General features: G+C 45.0%; 1 protein-coding gene across 1 annotated transcript in view; it reads right to left on the bottom strand.

Moving 5' to 3' along the window:
• Positions 1-9,833: 9,833 nt before the first annotated feature.
• SOX30 (SRY-box transcription factor 30) overlaps positions 9,834-16,583 on the bottom strand; it is a 44,114-nt gene continuing 37,364 nt past the window's right edge. Inside the window, exon 5 of the mRNA XM_060240242.1 lies at positions 9,834-11,102. Within this exon, the coding sequence (XP_060096225.1) occupies positions 10,721-11,102 (382 nt within the window). The 3' untranslated portion in view covers positions 9,834-10,720. The remainder of the gene's footprint in view (positions 11,103-16,583) is intronic.

Genomic DNA, 16,583 nt, shown 5'->3' with positions numbered 1-16,583 from the left:
GCCAGAGGTGTAAGTAAAAGGGCTCTTCAGCAATTGCTTGCAACCCTGAGTGAGTCAGCATGGTGGATCCAGGATCAGCCAGGGGGCTGGAGTTATACTATATAGATATTTATAGCCAGGGCTTTTTTTTGTAGAAAAAGCCCAGCAGGAATTTATTTGCATATTAGGCCACACCCCCTGACACCAAGCCAGCCAGAACTGTGTTGCTGTATATTCCTGCTCCCCAAAAGCCCTGTTTGTAGCCATTTTTGTTAGTTTAGTTTTGTTATATTTTTGTGTTTCTTAGTGAAATGTTTTGAATACCCAATAGAGAGAAAACCAGAAAACTTAACTTTTTTGTATTTCTCCATGGTAGGCTTGCCAATCCCCAGGTCCCAGTGGGGGTTCCCCCACTTTCCCAGGCTCCATCCCGCCCACAGTCAGCTGGCCGATGGGGGAAGCCTCGCCCCCACAGCCATCATGTGCCTTTCCCCCTCTGGAGGCTTCAGTCTCTACTTGAGAAAGCCTTCCTCTTTGGATGGTGTGTCTGTGTCTTTAAGACTGAAAGAGAGCGGGTGTGGGGGAGGAGGCAGAACAACATAGCTGTGAAAGGAGCCCAGACACAATCCTTGTAGAGGTTGTTTGCATAGTGTGAAGGTAAACTTGAACCTTTGGTTGCCCTGTGTTACTGTGAAAAACTTGAAAGTTCAGCAACTCCTGAGTAGAGGTGCCAATCTCCAGGTGGGGGCAGGGGAGCCCCGGTTTGAAGGCCCTCTGGAGCTTCAGGGTCATCAGAAATGGGGGGGGGGAGAGGGAGGGAAATGTCTGCTGGACCATAGGGTATAATGGAGAATTAATCCCGGGGTATCTGGGGCTCTGGAGGGGTGGTTTTTTGAGACCGAGGTACCAAATTTTCAGCATAGCATCTGATGAGTCTCCTCAAAATGCTCTCCAAGTTTCAAAAAGATTGGGCCAGGGGGTCCAATTTTATGAGCCACAAAAGAAGGTGCCCCTATCCTTCATTATATCTAATGTAGGGAAGGCATTAAAAAAGTATGTGGTCACCTTAAATGTGATGACCAGAACTTCCTTTGGAGTTCAATTGTGCTTGTCACAACTTTGCTTATGGCTCCACCACAATGTCTCCTGGCTCCACCCCCAAAGTCTCCTGGCTCCACCCCCAACGTTCACAGATATTTCTTGAATTGGACTTGGCAACCCTAGTCCATGGGTTGAAATAATTCATTCTTTTGCTTTTCAAAAGGCATTTGGGTTCTAAGAGGTTTAATTTTAAAACAAAAGAAGCTGCATGCAAATAGAAGCAATTGGTCTTTGATATTTAAAATCTTGGATATATTTGTTATTTTGGATACTTGGCAATGGCTGCTTACCCAAACACAAAGGCAGGTGAAAAACAGCTGTAAAAAGACACAAAGCATGCATTTCAAAAGTCAACTGCAACTACAGTTGCTATTTCTGAAATATTTTTGATAGTATCTTGCACCTGCTACTTGAAATGCTACAAAAGCGTTTTAAAAATTCTATAAATAACATTTTTATGCATAACATTATATACAATGTATATATAATGTATAACAAATAATATATAAATATACAATAATAACAAAATTTGAATTCAGTGGCACCTTTAAGACCAACGAAGTTTTATTCAAGGTATAGGCTTGTGTATAAGCTTTTATTCAAGGTATAAGCTTGTGTGTGGGACCAACATATCTGAGGGATCGTCTCTCCCCATATCTGTCCCAAAGGACTTTACGTTCAGTTAATCACCATCTGCTGGTTGTCCTCGGCCCGAAGGACGTCCGTCTTGCCTTGACTAGAGCCAGGGCTTTTTCTGCTTGGGATGCCAATGCCCATGTGGGCACAAGGGATCCCTCAGTTTGGAGGCCCTCCCCGAACTTCAGGGTCATCAGAAAGTGGGAGGGGAGGGAAATGTCTGCTGGGCACTCCATTATTCCCTATGGAGTCTGATTCCCATAAGGTGTAATGGAAAATTGATCTGTGGGTATCGGGGGCTCTGGGGGGCTTTTTTAAATGTAGAGGCACCACATTTGTAGCATAGTGTCCAATGCCTCTCCCTAAAATGTCCTCCATGTTTCAACAGGATTGGACCATGGGGTCCAATTCTATGAGCCCCCAAAGAAGGTACCCCTATCCTTCATTATTCATGGAAGGAAAGCATTTAAATGGTGTGTGATCCCTTTAAATGTGATGGCCAGGAGTCCCTTTGAAGTTCAGTCAAGCTTGTCACACCCTTGCTCCTGGCTCCACCCACAGTGTTGTTAAAAGTCAGATTCCCTGGCAGAAATGTGAGACCAGTTTACAGGTATACCACACATTCACAACAAGATGGCCACTTAACCTTTAACCTTTGTGTTTCTGCTGTCTTGCCCTGAAGAATAACAGAATATATATTGGAATATATATTGGAATGCTTTATTGAGTTAAGAAGTGTGATACAGATATAACAAACGAAAACCATGAGTATGCATCAAATATCAAAACATGACACCATGAAACATTACAGAGTGCAGTTACGAAAGTAATTGACAGGACATCAATATAGCGTGGTATGAGGCATTGGGGATTCTATTATCAGCATAAACTTTATCAATGAAGGGTCGCCATTTTTCTATAAAATTCGAGGAAGCAGTTTGTTGGGAACGATGAGGGCCTAAGTCATAAGTGAGCTTATCCAGTGCAAAATAGTCCCACAATTTTAACCACCAAGTTTGTCGTGAGGGGGGAGAGTGTTGTTTCCAAACTAGAGTTTTGCAAATTTAGCAGCCACAAACATGAGTGAGATCAATTCCTCTGCAAATTCGGGGATATTTGAGTTATCTAGAAGATTTAAAAGGGCAAATTCGGGCGTAAATGGAGGAGAGTATGATGTGAGTTCTTGTACTTCTTGATAGATTTGTCTCCAAAAGCTATTTATGATTGGGCAATGCCACCAGGAGTGGAGAAAAGTACCCCTCTGTCCACAGTTCTTGAAACAGAGGGGTGAGATGGAAGACGAGTGCGCTAGCTGCACTGGGGTCCGGTACCATCGTGTGAGGACTTTAAGAGCTTGAAGTTGGACATTCATTGCTTTCGTTTTATATATGGAAGAACCCCAGATGGCTCGCCATTGCTCCTCAGTTAGTTCTATCTGCAAATCTCGAGCCCAGGCACCTTGATAGGAGTGCGGCTTTGCATTAAGGGGGCTGAGTAGCAATTGATATATTTTTGAGATCAGTCCTTTGATCGGGATTGAATCACCGAATAGGATCTTTTCAAAGCCAGCAAGGTGGACGCGCAGAGGGGGACTGAAGGAATGTGTATCTAATAAGTGTTTAAGTTGAAGGTATTCAAACCAGGGTAGTCGGAGGTCAGAGTCAGCCTCCAGAGTCACTTTATCTTTCAGTACCCCCTTAAGAAGAACATCAGCAAATCGGGTCAGTTCTAGACGTTTCCATTGCATAAACGAGTCTTTACTCAGCGCTGGAGCGAACCAGGGCTGTCTAACAAAAGTGGTTAAGGAGGAGGTCGGGGGAGCTAACTTATTACGGTGTTTACGCCAAACCTGCAGCATGGAGGCCAAAAAAGGGTTCGGAGAAGAAGTTTTGACGCGCTTAGACACAGACCAGAGTTCCTCCTGGAAAGAGGGGGCCCTGAGATAAAAATCCTCGATCGACTTCCAGTCTGCCACGTAGGAGGACCTATAATATTTCACCAAATTAGTGAGGATAATAGCATCATGGTAGTTTGAAATATCTGGGACAGCTAATCCACCCAGCGAAATAGGCCGTCTACTTGAGGCAAAATTGAGCCTTGGCTTCCGATGCTGCCACACAAATTCATTTATTTGGGATTGCCATTTATGCAGCAGAGAGGCTGGAACACACAGAGGGACCGCCCGTAAATAGAACACAATCTTAGGTAGAATTAATGATTTAATTAGATAGATGCGCTCCAAAAGGGTGAAATTTTTTTTCCCCAAGTGGGATAGGAGAGAATTGATAGATTTGGTAATTTCTGTCTGGTTAACGGTTGGGAGAGTAGTGAAGTCTAACGGGATGTGAACACCAAGGTGTTTCCAAGATTTTTTAACCCATTTGTATCGGTAGTGCTTGCTGATAAAAGAAATAGAGGTAGAAGATAGAGTAATGGGGTGCAAGAGAGATTTATCAAAGTTTATGGTGAGGCCTGAGGCGATAGCGAAGTCCGAAAGATGAGAGTGAGTTGCTGGAAGTGACGAGGAAGGGTTGGTAAGATACAAGGTTATATCATCTGCGAAGAGACTAACTTTAAAAGCTTCGGTCCCCACGAGAATACCATGGATGCGAGCATCGTTCCTGATTTTGATGGCCAACGGCTCAATTGCAAGAGCGAATAGTAGGGGCGAGAGAGGGCAGCCTTGCCGTGTGCCTCTAGACAGACTGAAAATAGCTGAGTTTAAGTTGTTAATCCGAAGTAGTGCTGAAGGAGAGAGATAGAGGGAGACAATAAGAGTACGAAATTTGGGACCAAAATTCATTCTTTCTAGTAAGGAGTGCAGGTAGAGAGGTTCGACCGAGTCAAAGGCCTTCTCTATGTCTATAGATAGGATACAGGCATCCTGAACAGCTTTGGTTTTGCAATGATGAATCAAATTCAGTGTTTTTTGGGTGACATCAGTTAAGTCACGACCAGGGATAAAACCCGACTGATCAGAGGCAATATAATTTGCCATAAAACTATTCAGTCGCCTTGTTAAGATGCTAGTAAAAAGTTTGTAGTCGGTGTTTAAAAGAGATATTGGTCAGTAAGACTTGGGGTCTAATTCATCTCTCTCTTTTTTGTGTAAAACAATAATTTTGGCAAGACTCCAAGACTGAGGGACTGAGCCAGAATCGAGAATATAGTTAAAAAGAGATAGTAAGTAGGAAGATAATGTAGAAGTATAAGCTTTATAAAATTCAGAAGTGAAGCCATCCAGACCCGGCGATTTGTTTGTGCGCAATGATTTGATGGCTTCAGCAAGTTCCAGCTCATCAATGGGGCGGTCAAGACACTTTCTGTGGGCTTCTAGCAAAGTGGGGAGTGTAGTAATGGATTGAAAAAACTCAGAGATCGCTTCAGGTGGTGGGTTCTTGGATTGGTATAGAGAAGAGTAGAATTGACTAAAAATATCTAAAATAGACTTTGAAGAAGTGCATGATAACAGGACTTAAAAGGTTGCCAAAAGAAGTGAAGGAACTTTTACAGCTCTGCCCACTACGTGTCCCTTTCTGGGCCTGGGATTCTTCATTTCCAGGAGCAGAAAGATGGATGCTCCTTAGCCTTTCAGCATAGCCACCACGTCTGTCCAGCCTGTGAACCAGACTTAACATCAGCCTGCCTGGAGCCTAGAAGGAACTGGATTTTTCTCCCTTATGCTCAAGAAAGACCATTGCAATTCAAGTGGGCATTGCAGTGTCATATTAATATTCTAGGGTTACATTGCAGTATCACATTCCAGGGGTGCATGGCCTGGGAATCAGTACAGGGGTGTCTTTCTGGATATCAGTGTCTCCTGGCTCCACCTCCAAAGTCCCCAGATATTTCTTGAATTGGACTTGGCAACCTTATTTTCTGCCCTGGCTCCGGCCTGGTAGAACATGCTTCCATTGAAGATTAGGGCCCTACCTGATTTACTACCTTTTCGTAGGGCCTGTAAAATGAAGCCATTTCACCAGGCCTTCAAATGAGACAGCAGATGCCCATAGTACTTCGAGTCTGGCCTCCCTGTTGCAGCATTCTATTGTCTATCAGACCTATTGGAACATAATTGATTCCAGCTGTTTGCACTATGGCCTGATTAGTTGTCCTCCACCTGAAATGGAGTGATTTTATTGTTTTGTTTATTTACTTCTAATTGTATTGCCTAATGTTATTATTTAACTCTGTTGTGATCTGCCCTGAGCCCGCTGGTGGGATAAGGAGGACTAGAAATTAACATAAATAAATAAATAATAGATATTGTGGGATTTTGTAGTGAGAAATCTGTTAGGTTAGAGATAGTGAATAAGAATATATACACCAGGCTGCCAAACTCATTTGTTTTGATGGCAGGATCTGACATAAATGATACCTTGTCAGGCGGGGCTGTGTGTGTCATAAAGTGTAATACCAGGTAGTGGAGAGATAAAATTTATCAAGGACGCAAACACAAAGATTTTTTTTAAAACTTAAAATAAAATATGCTGAATAGATTAGCACTCTTGCAATATTTTTAACAGTTTCTAATAACTGACACATCTTACTCTGAATTTTTATCAAAATCTGGAAACGATGTCTGTACTGTAGCAATCTTGAGTATGATGTTCAGGTGTTGTTCAAGTGTGTTTCTGTAAGTTGCAAACCTACTCTTGATTTATTGACATTCATTACGGAAATCTCATGGTCAATGCTTTGAGCCTAAGACCCAGGGGAAAACATGAAATGGCTGGGCATTGTGAGCTTTTGTACATAAGTTGCTTAATGTGAACAGTCAATGGAGAAATAGAGGCTTTGCTCTGTAGCTCCTGGGTGATTGAGCAAGCCTGGGAAAGCAAGCTGTGATGCAGAAGGAAGTAAAAGAGAGAGAGAAGGAAGCAGTTGACAGTAAGTTTCTTGTGGGTCTGATAGGAGCCTTCTGGGGTCCTGATCTGGCCCTTGGACCACATGTTTGACACCCCTGGTACACATGCACCTTTGGAATTCTGGCAAAGGTTGGTGAGTGCAACTACATAATGGCTGCTGCAGGAGGCAGAGCCAGCCACAAAATGTCAGGGAATGAGATAATGCATGAGGACTTTTCAACACTAGGCAGAAGCTGTGTTTAACTGGATGCCTTTTCAAATGAACACATTGTTTTAAAATATTTTAATTCATACATATAGCTTCACCTCATGACTGAAGGTAAGATCTTTGTGCTAGGTGGCACCTGCTGCTGAAACAATGGTTTTAAAAATCTGCCCAGCCAATCAGATCTCTAATGGCCAATTCCAAAGCCCCACTGGGCAAAAGCCACACCTGGCTGTGCCTGCTTTATAAGAACACTTGACAAGCATCAGAAAAGCTGTCAGTAGGCACCATGGCACCCATGGACACTGCACTGGGAACTCCTGCTCAAAAGGAAGCCCAAGCAGAATTTGGCTCATGAAGATAGATAATGGATTCCTCATGCAGATTTCAATATGCTTGGACTGAAGTAACTATATATGATTGCACTGTCAAGTACAAGTATTCAATATTATTTCGGATTGAGATCCAGGTTTATACAATGGTCAATAACAACTTCACACAGTATTTAATGCTATGCTAAGCAATGAAAAAAAGGGGGGGCACTAATAATTCAGAGTAGATTTGTTTTTAGTAAAACAGTAGTAAACACATGTACTGTTTCTGCTTACCACCACTGCAGTTATAAAAAGAGAGGGGAGCAGGAGTGATGGAAAAAGTCAAATGGAGGGAATAAGCTAACAGCTGTTTTAAACTTTAGAGACATAGTTATGTGGGAAATAGCACATTTGCCCACAAGAATTCTTAAAGATCAGCTTTCACCCAGAAGTCTGTTTAGGAGCTAAGGCATGCTTCTGGCTATTAATAAGACCTTCATTTAAAAGCCCCATTGACAAAGAAAGTAAAATGGAAGCAGAGGGTCTGGTTGTAGTCTTTGGTGTGGACATGCCCCAACTCTACTAATTATGTTTTGTGGCTGAAATGACATTTTAGGCTGCAATCACGCACACTAAATAATGCACTTTCCAAATGGATTTTGCCAGTTCACACATTTAAACCCAGTTTGAAAGTGCATTATTTAGAGCCTTTTCCCATTACCTTACTTATCTGGATGTTATCTGTCACTGGGTTGGTTCCAAGTAAAGCAATATAGGGATGGGCATTTCACACAGTGGGTCTCCTTCTGTGAAGGGGCTGTCCCTGAACGGTTATGGCCATTTCACACAGTGCCACTTTCCCTCCGCTATTTCCTCCATGTGCAGTAACCTCCTTGGCTGTTGTTTGGTTGTGGGTTTTCTGAAGGTTCTAATGGGAGCACTAAGATGCTAAACTAATATAGCAATTCAGAGCCACAGTGACACCATAAAACAACAACCTGGCCTCTCAGCTTCATTTACAATTCCCCCTAATTGCAGCACACATTTCCTTTCTTACACAGTAAAAATCCAGTTGCAAAGCACAAAGCACACCAGTTGCAAAGCACATCATGAACACACCCTGAGAGACAGAAACAAAAAGCCTTGGGATAAAGTGGATCGCCACGCCTCCTTTGCATCACTGAACAGCAATGGGGGGGGGAGCTTTGGGAGGGGGAATTATAAATGAGACTGAGAGGCCAGGTTGCTGTTTTATGGTGTCGCTATGACACTGAATTGCTATATTAGTTTCATGTCTTAGTGCTCCTGTTAGAACCTTTTTTTTTAAAAAGGCATTACAGGAAGCACTAAGGAGCATTTCACAAAGCACGCCATAGCAATACAGAGGTGGAAGAAGGATTTGAAACTGGAAGTAAGGCAGTTTTTTTCAACAATGGCTCAGGCACATTTCCTGAATGGGGCACAAATGAGTTTGTCTGAAAAGGCAAACATATTCTGTTAGCAGCTGGTTATGAAAATGGATGTCTGAAATGACAGGAAAAAAATATTAGTAACCAGTTATTAGAACTGGATAGGCTGTCCAAAAAGGGCATTAGTGTGTGATTACAGCCTTGGATATGTTAAGCAGCAGGTATGTTATCAAACAGAAAATGCAAGGCTATTGAAAAAACATATGAACTGTTGATACCGAAACACTACTATAGATTGTGAAACCCATTTTAAGCATATCATTTTCCTCTTTTATTATTTTCAGGATTTTATCCTCCAATAATGACTGTTATCATTTAATATATCGTATGACTATATGCCAACTACAGTGCAAACACTTCAGAAAAGGATTTTAAAATGTTACAAATAATTGCATGTTTAACAACACAATTACAAGGCAATCCAATCATTGTACCATGGGGCCAAGGAGTTAACTGTTAGGAGGAGCCATGGCTCAGGGGTAGACCATCTGCTTTGCATGTAAAAGGTCCAGATTCTCGTGCAGGCATCTCCACTTAAAAAGTTCAGGTACTAGGGTGATGTGAAACATTTCTACCTAAGAGCTTGGGGAGCTTCTGCCACTCAGGGTAGACAATACTAACCTTGATAGACCAAAGGTCTAATTCAGTATAAGGCAGCTTCATGTGTTCAAGGTCTGAGCCAGCATACATTTTCAGGATCCAAGTCCATAATATGCTTATGTTCACATTTCAAAACAAAAATGGCCTGTTGTCTGTACTCTTGCCAGGAGTGACAAGATACAGTTTGATAGAATGTTCCTGCTTCTAGTTACAAGCCTGTTTGCATACTGATTTGGAAGTAAGCCCTACCGAATGCAGTTAGAATCAGGGCTTTTTTTCCTGCCAGAGCCCACAGCGGCAGAGCTCTGCCTGGGCTGGCCAGGGATTGGGCTGGCTCGACATGCCATGCAGCACCCATGTGCTCCCAGGCCAGACAATGAGGCCTAATATACAAATGAACTTCTGTTGGGCTTTTTCTACAAAAAAGCACAGGTTAGAATTATGAGTAAACGTGCATACATTAGAAAGTATGCATGATGTCATATCCTTTGAATAGTCTATCTGCGATATGGCCAAGCTTTCTTTATAGTACACCTTTCCAAAGAGATGTTTAAACAGAAAACACTAGATATTTTCATTTATGTTCTCTTCATGTGAATATACAAAAAGGATGATACCATAATTCAGTTCCATTACAATATATAAAACTAACAACATATAGTTCATGTGATTTTATTTTAATGTAAAAAATTGAACAAATGTACTACAAATCCCCAAAACAAAGAAAACGATGAAAACAAATGTTTTGTAACATGAACAAATAGGTTAGCAACATTTTCTCTTCCCTTACACCTGTTTCTTCTTAAACATCCTGCTTTTTAAAAAAATGCATTAGAGTTATTTAGACTCTGGCATAGAATCATAGCTCATCTGTACATTAGATATGAGATAGATTCACTCTAATTTATGATTAGAAACATTTAACACTGTAGGAGTTTTAAAATATCAATTCTCTTGCAGAAGAAGGCCAGATTTTAAAATCTGGGAAATTTTCTATTGAAGGGCAACAGAATATGCATTCAGGACACAAAAAGGAAATGCCAAAATAGAATAACTTCATTTGCTAAACAGGGACCCAGAAGAAACAAGATAAAAATCCCACTGTGTTACCTAGAAACACAAATAATAAAGATTCTATTTAGGATAATAAAGTCTGCCCTTCTTAAGTGATGCCAGTTATGACTGATCAACAGAGGGCTGGGGAATGGTGTCATCTATACATGTATATTTTGGTACAATTCATCTGGCAATGCAGTATTAGAACTGTCACCTGCCAGCACAAGTGAGGAACCAGACACATGTAATAAAAAATACAGACAAGAACTGGCAAGTGCAATCTCTGAAAGCAGAAGTAAGCGGACACAATTCCTGTGAGCACAACATCTCACACTGCCCAGGAAAATTTCCCATTTGGCATAAAAAGTTTTAATCTGGATTTATTACGGCTTCTTAACCACACTCACTAAAACACTGTTATATGACCAACATGTTTTATTTCATCTTTTGTTTTAAAAAATTATGCTGGATATTACCATTTGGTTTTTAAAATTACAGATCTCTCAAAACCTTTCCTTCTTCATCATCATCACTATCCGTGACATTAACTTGCTGAATACTCGAGGGTGTGGATGGGGTTGCTGTAAAAACATTCTCAAGGGCCCCGATGTCCAGTTGAGGCATAGGGTTTAAGTATTCCTCTTCTGTTTGACTGTGGCTGCTGTAATAGGATGTCCCTTCCAAGCTCTCACAACTGCGAGAATCTTCACTACGCATGTGCTCATCAGGGTATTCTCTAAAGGGATAGTCTCTGTTTAGAGCAGAAAACATAGCCTCGTGTTTTTGATACTGGTCTTCATAAAAGCCAAGGCATTCAGGCATGGAGCTGGGGAAGTTCCCATAGCCAAAAGGAGGACGGCTGTATGGACACGTGCTGCAGAAAGATAAAAAAAAAATGAAATATTATATCAATTGAAGGCCTATTTTAACATAGTCAAATTTACTAGTGAATGTAGATTTGATGGTAGAAAACAAATTCTGTAGTAAACAAAAGGAAGTATTTCATTTGGACAGAAACTTTTATATAGTCATAAAAGATAGGATTATCAGCATATCTAGATATTGTTAAACTTTACAAGACTGAAAACAATGCACTATTTAATGATGTATTATCATTAAACACATTATAGTGTCTGAAGAAGTGAACAAGAAAGCTCATACCCTACCACATATTTTGTTAGTCTTTCAGGTGCTACTGGATCCTTTCTCTTTTCTACTGCTACAGACTAACATGGTTATCCATCTTGATTTATTATAAAATATTGTTGCTAAAATTGTTTACAGTTTAAAAAAAAACAACCACATGAAAATGTATATATCTATAGTATACATACAAATAATCAATCTATCTAATTCTCATTTGAAGTGGCTCAGCTGCAGTAGAAGGTGTTTGGAGCTATAATATAGTGGGTTCTATACAGTAATGAGGCAAGGTGGTAGTGAACATAGCTCTTTTATTGAATACAGCATGGTACAGCACTGCCTAGAAAGACTAACAAAGGGGCCCTCTATATATACACACCCAAAGTTTCCGCGCTGCCTGTGACTGGACCATTCAAACCGGTCGGGGGCTCTTGACTGGAGCAGGACAGCGGGATTTGGATCCTGCTGCCTATTGTTCCTGAGTTCCCCAAGCTCTGTCCTTCAAGCCCCAGAGAGTCAGGCAAGAACTCCAGCTTATAGATACAATTCTAAGCACATATACAATATCCCCCCTCCCCTTAGTTCGTAAGTCTAGCTGATGTCATTGAGGTAGGCTGGCTTGTGATGCTCTCTGGCGGACCACCTGAGCCCTGGAGGGGGTGGGGGAGCGGACGCAGTTGCAGCGGTGGTGAGTGGAGGGGCTGCCACTGTATAGTTCTCAGCTGGCAGTTCCCGGGCCTCTGTGACCACTGGCTCCGCCTGAAGGGTGGGGCTCAGGGCCCCTACCTCCACTGCATCGGTCGGGGGAAGGAGTGGAGGTGGCGGTCTGGTTGTCAGGACTATAATTCTCAGCTTCTACCCTGGAGCTCTCACGGGACCTCAGCTGGTTGATGTGCCTCCTTATGGTGGACCCCCCCTCCTGTTTTAACCTTGTACATTACAGACCTCAGCACCCTGGCAACCCTTGCCAGAATCCAAGCGGGCTCTCCCCCCAAAGTTCTTAGCCATAACCCGGTTCCCCGTATCTAGCCCCCAAGGTGCCCAGATCTACTCTGGGACCTCCTGCAGGTCGAGGGCTCTGTCTGGGTGCAATCGGTCTAGTAGGGTGGCTACCTGATAGCCCATGAGGAGTTCGATGGGGCTGCGGCCCGTGGCCGAGGAGGGAATACTGTGCTGTAATAGTAAGAATTCTGAAAGGCGGCCCTCCCAGTCCCCCTGCATGATGCAGCGAAGCGATTCTTTAGTCGTCCGCACCATCCTTTCATCCTGGCCATTGGTGGCCGGGTGGAATGGGGCTGACCTGCTGTGCCTAATGAGGTTGCGGGCACAGAAGCCCTGGAATTCTCGCAACGTGAAGGTCATCCCGTTATCTGAGACCAGCGTGTCCGGGAGGCCATGCATGGTGCACACCCAGTGGAGAGTGCCGATGGCAGCCTGGGAGGAGGTGGATGCCATCGGGAGCACCTCCAGCCATTTTGAGTATGAGTCCACAATTAAGAAAAACGTTTGTCCCTGGAAGGGTCCCGCAAAGTCTAGGTGCAATCAAGACCAGGGGTTTCATGTGGATTCCCAGTGCTGCACCGGAGCCCGGGGAGGCACTGGCTGGGTCTCCTGGCAGGGCTGGCATTGAGCAACCCAAGACTCAATTGCATCATCCATCCCAGGCCACATAACTGTGGGGGAGTGCCTTCATGTGCACAATCCCCGAGTGGGTTTCGTGCAGCGCCGTGAGGACTCGGTGTCTCAGAACCGGGGGCACCACCACCGTTCCCCCATAGCAAACACCCCTTATGGACAGAGAGCTTGTCCTGCAGGATGTGAACGCCGCAAACTCCGGTCCCACTTGGCCCATGGGCCATCCCCTCCACACCCAGTTCAGAACTTGGGAGAGTATTTTGTCCTTGGCCAAGCAGCATGCAATGTCTTTTGCATGCACTGGGCGGTCCGAGAGGGACTCTAGCAGCAGGATTTGGTGTGCTGGGGCCGGATCCGGATCTTCCGATGGCAGCAGCAGGAGGCTGAGGGCATCCACGTGGCCCATGGCTTTCCCTGGCCACTGAAGACCATACTGGTACCCCACCAAGAAAATGGACCACTGTAGTACCCTGGGTGACAATATCTGGGGCGTTTGTTTGTCGGGGGCGAAGAGGCCAAGTAGGGGTTTGTGGTCCGTATGGATGGTGAAGGGCCGGCCGTATACGTAATCATGGAATTTTTTAACTCCCGCCACGATTGCCAGTCCCTCCTTGTCTATTTGCGCATAGTTGTGCTCTGGTTTCTGCAATGTTCTGGAGTAATAGGCCACCGGGACCTTCCTGCCGTCTGGCAACACATGGGCCAGGATGGCGCCCACCCCATAGGGGGAGGCATCACAGGCCAAAATGATGGGCATCCTCTCGTCGAAGTGCGCCTGCAAGCTGTTGGATGTGAGGAGGTCTTTAACAGCCTGGAAGGCGACGGCTTGCCGATGGCCCCAAACTCACGGAGTCTTTTGTCTAAGAGCCTATGCAAAGGTTCTGCTACCGCCGCCTTGTGCGGGAGGAAGGTGTAGTAAAAGTTGAGGATGCCAAGGAATGATTGCAATTCGGCTTTGTTAGTGAGGGCTGGCGTGTCGCAAATGGCTGTGATTTTGTCCTTGGATGGGTGGATCCCATTCGCATCCACTGTATACCCCAAAAAGTCTATTGTAGGGACCCCCAACAGACATTTTTCCCTTTTTACCTTGAGCCCCGCCTCATTGAAATGCTGTAGTATGGTGCGGAGGCGAATTCCTCTTCTGTTGCTGTGGTGATCAGCACATCGTCAAAGAATGGCTGTACCCTGGGAATCCCTTTTAAGAGAGATTAAGCTCTGAAAAATCCCCGGGGCTACGCTGACCCCGAATTGGAGGCGCTTTATCCAGAAAGCGCCCCGATGTGTGACTATGGTTTGGGCCTCGGCTGTGGCGGCGTCCACTGGCAATTGCTGGTATGCATGGGCTGGATCCAGCTTCCCAAAATTTTTTGCACCTGCTATGGATGCTAACACATGGCTGACCACCGGGACCAGGTAGGTGTGGTCCTGCAGCGCTTTATTGATCGTGCATTTGTAGTCTGCACAGATGCGGACACTCCCATTTGGCTTGACTGGGGTGACGATTGGTGTTTCCCATTGTGCGTTGGCGACCGGCTCCAGAACCCCTTGTGCCATTAGGCAGTCTAGCTCCTCCTCTATCTTGGGTTTCAAGGCAAAGTGTACCCGCCGGGCCTTTAGCCATACGGGCAGCACGTTGGGGTTTATTTGTAACCACATGGGGGAACCTGTGTATGTTCCTAGTGTCCCAATGAAAACTGACAGAAACTCTCCACAGATGTCCTGGAAATCCATGCTGGCGGGGGCATGATGGATTCCCTCTACTCAGATCCCCAAGGGTGCAAACCAAGCCTGGCCCAACAGGCTACTCAGGTCCTCTTCCGCCACCAGCAAGGGGAGGTCTCTCAAAAATTTCCCGTATTGCACCTTGACTACCCTGGCCCCTTTGATGCCAATCGCCCTTTTCTGGAAGTCTCATATGAGCACGAGGGATGAGTATAGCTTAGATCCCTCTTTGGGGCAAAGTTTCTTTAGGGTCTGGGCGGAGATGATGGAGTGTGTGGCCCCTGAGTCAACCTCCATCCGAAAGGGGGCACCCTCAATAAACACTGTCATTTTGAGTTTATCTGGGGACGGCATGGGGATGTCGCGAACCTGTCCGACCGACACGGTGATGGCGTTGATATCCTCTATGACAGTGACCTCATGGCGGCAGCCATTTTTTCTACCCTTCCGACAGGGGGGGCGCTCTCTCGGGTTGGTGTCATTTTCGAGCAGCAGACCCTGCGAGGTGACCTGTCTTCCAGCACTGGTGGCAGACGGTGTCCCGGAATCGGCAAAAGTGGCGCTCGTGGTTTTCTCCGCAATTTGCACACTCTCGAGTTGGTGCATTTCCGGTCGCACGTGGCTGCTGGTGCTTCGCAGTGGTGTGGTGGAGCTTGAGAGCATCATCTCCCCCTGAGTCGTCTGTGTCCGAGGAGGATGAGGCGGGTTGGTGAGCCTTCGCCACCATGCGCTCTCCTAGCGATTTCTCATAGGCGGTAGGCACTCTGATCACCTTGGGGAGGTCCATCTCATCTTTCCCAAGCAGCTTCCTCCTCAGCGGCTCATCCCGCAGTCCAAAAATAAACCGGTCCCTCAGTCTTTCCTCCAATTGGTGAAACTCACAGCGGAGTGACAACTGGTGGAGGGCCGCAATGTAGTCAATGGCAGACTTGTTGGGCCACTGCCTGTGCTTGGAAAAGTCAAAGCGACAGGTCAGGACTAACGACTGTGGTGCGAAATGGGTCATCAGGGCGGTGGTGATGTCCGTGTAGGAGATATCCTTGAGGAGGGTGGGCGCCATTAGCCCCTAGGCTAGCTCCTGGGTGTTCAACTCGCACAACCTGAGGAATAGCAATCTCTTTTTATCCCCCACAACTCCGTGGTAGTGGATAAAGTTCTCCAGTCGATCCAACCAGGTCTCCCATCGCTCTAGACTGGTCACATTGAACTCGGGAATTGTTCTGAGCCCCTGCTGCTCAGAAATAGGTTCCAGGATCTCCACACAGTAACTGATTCTGAACCATTGGAACAAGGGCTACTTCTCCAGCCTCCACGAAGCTTGAAGAAAGTTTCTCAGGATTCTATGGATAAGAAGCCTGGAGCTTCTGCTCCCTAATATAGGAAGTGGAAGGTGGTGGTGACTGGAGACTCCTTGCTCAGAGGGGTGGACCCGAAAGTGTGCTGCCTGGACTTGTCATTCCGAGAGCTCTGCTGTCTGCTGGGTGCACGCATCCAGCATGTGACAGAAAGGATTGGAAGATTTATCAAGCCCATGGATTACTATCTTTTCTTGTTGATCCACGTGGGAACGAATGATACTGCCCATCATAGCCCTGAACGTATTAGAAAATGCTATGTAGCTCTGGGTAAGAAGGTGAAGGAGCTGAGCGCAGAGGTTGTGTTCTCGTCAGTGCTTCCTGTTGAAGGCCATGGCTTAGGACGAGAAAGAAGAATACTTCAAATAAACGACTGGCTACATTGATGGTGTCGTCAGCAAAGATTCGGATTTTTGGACCACGGCTTACACTTTCGAGATGGTGGTCTTCTATCAGGAGATGGTTTGCACCTGACGACGTGTGTTTGGTAACAGCCTTGC

Source organism: Heteronotia binoei, chromosome 5 (assembly GCF_032191835.1).
Source record: "Heteronotia binoei isolate CCM8104 ecotype False Entrance Well chromosome 5, APGP_CSIRO_Hbin_v1, whole genome shotgun sequence".
Taxonomy (NCBI): Eukaryota; Metazoa; Chordata; class Lepidosauria; order Squamata; family Gekkonidae; genus Heteronotia; species Heteronotia binoei.
The sequence above is the reverse complement of the archived record's forward strand: the minus strand, read 5'-3'. Positions and strand labels throughout refer to the sequence as shown.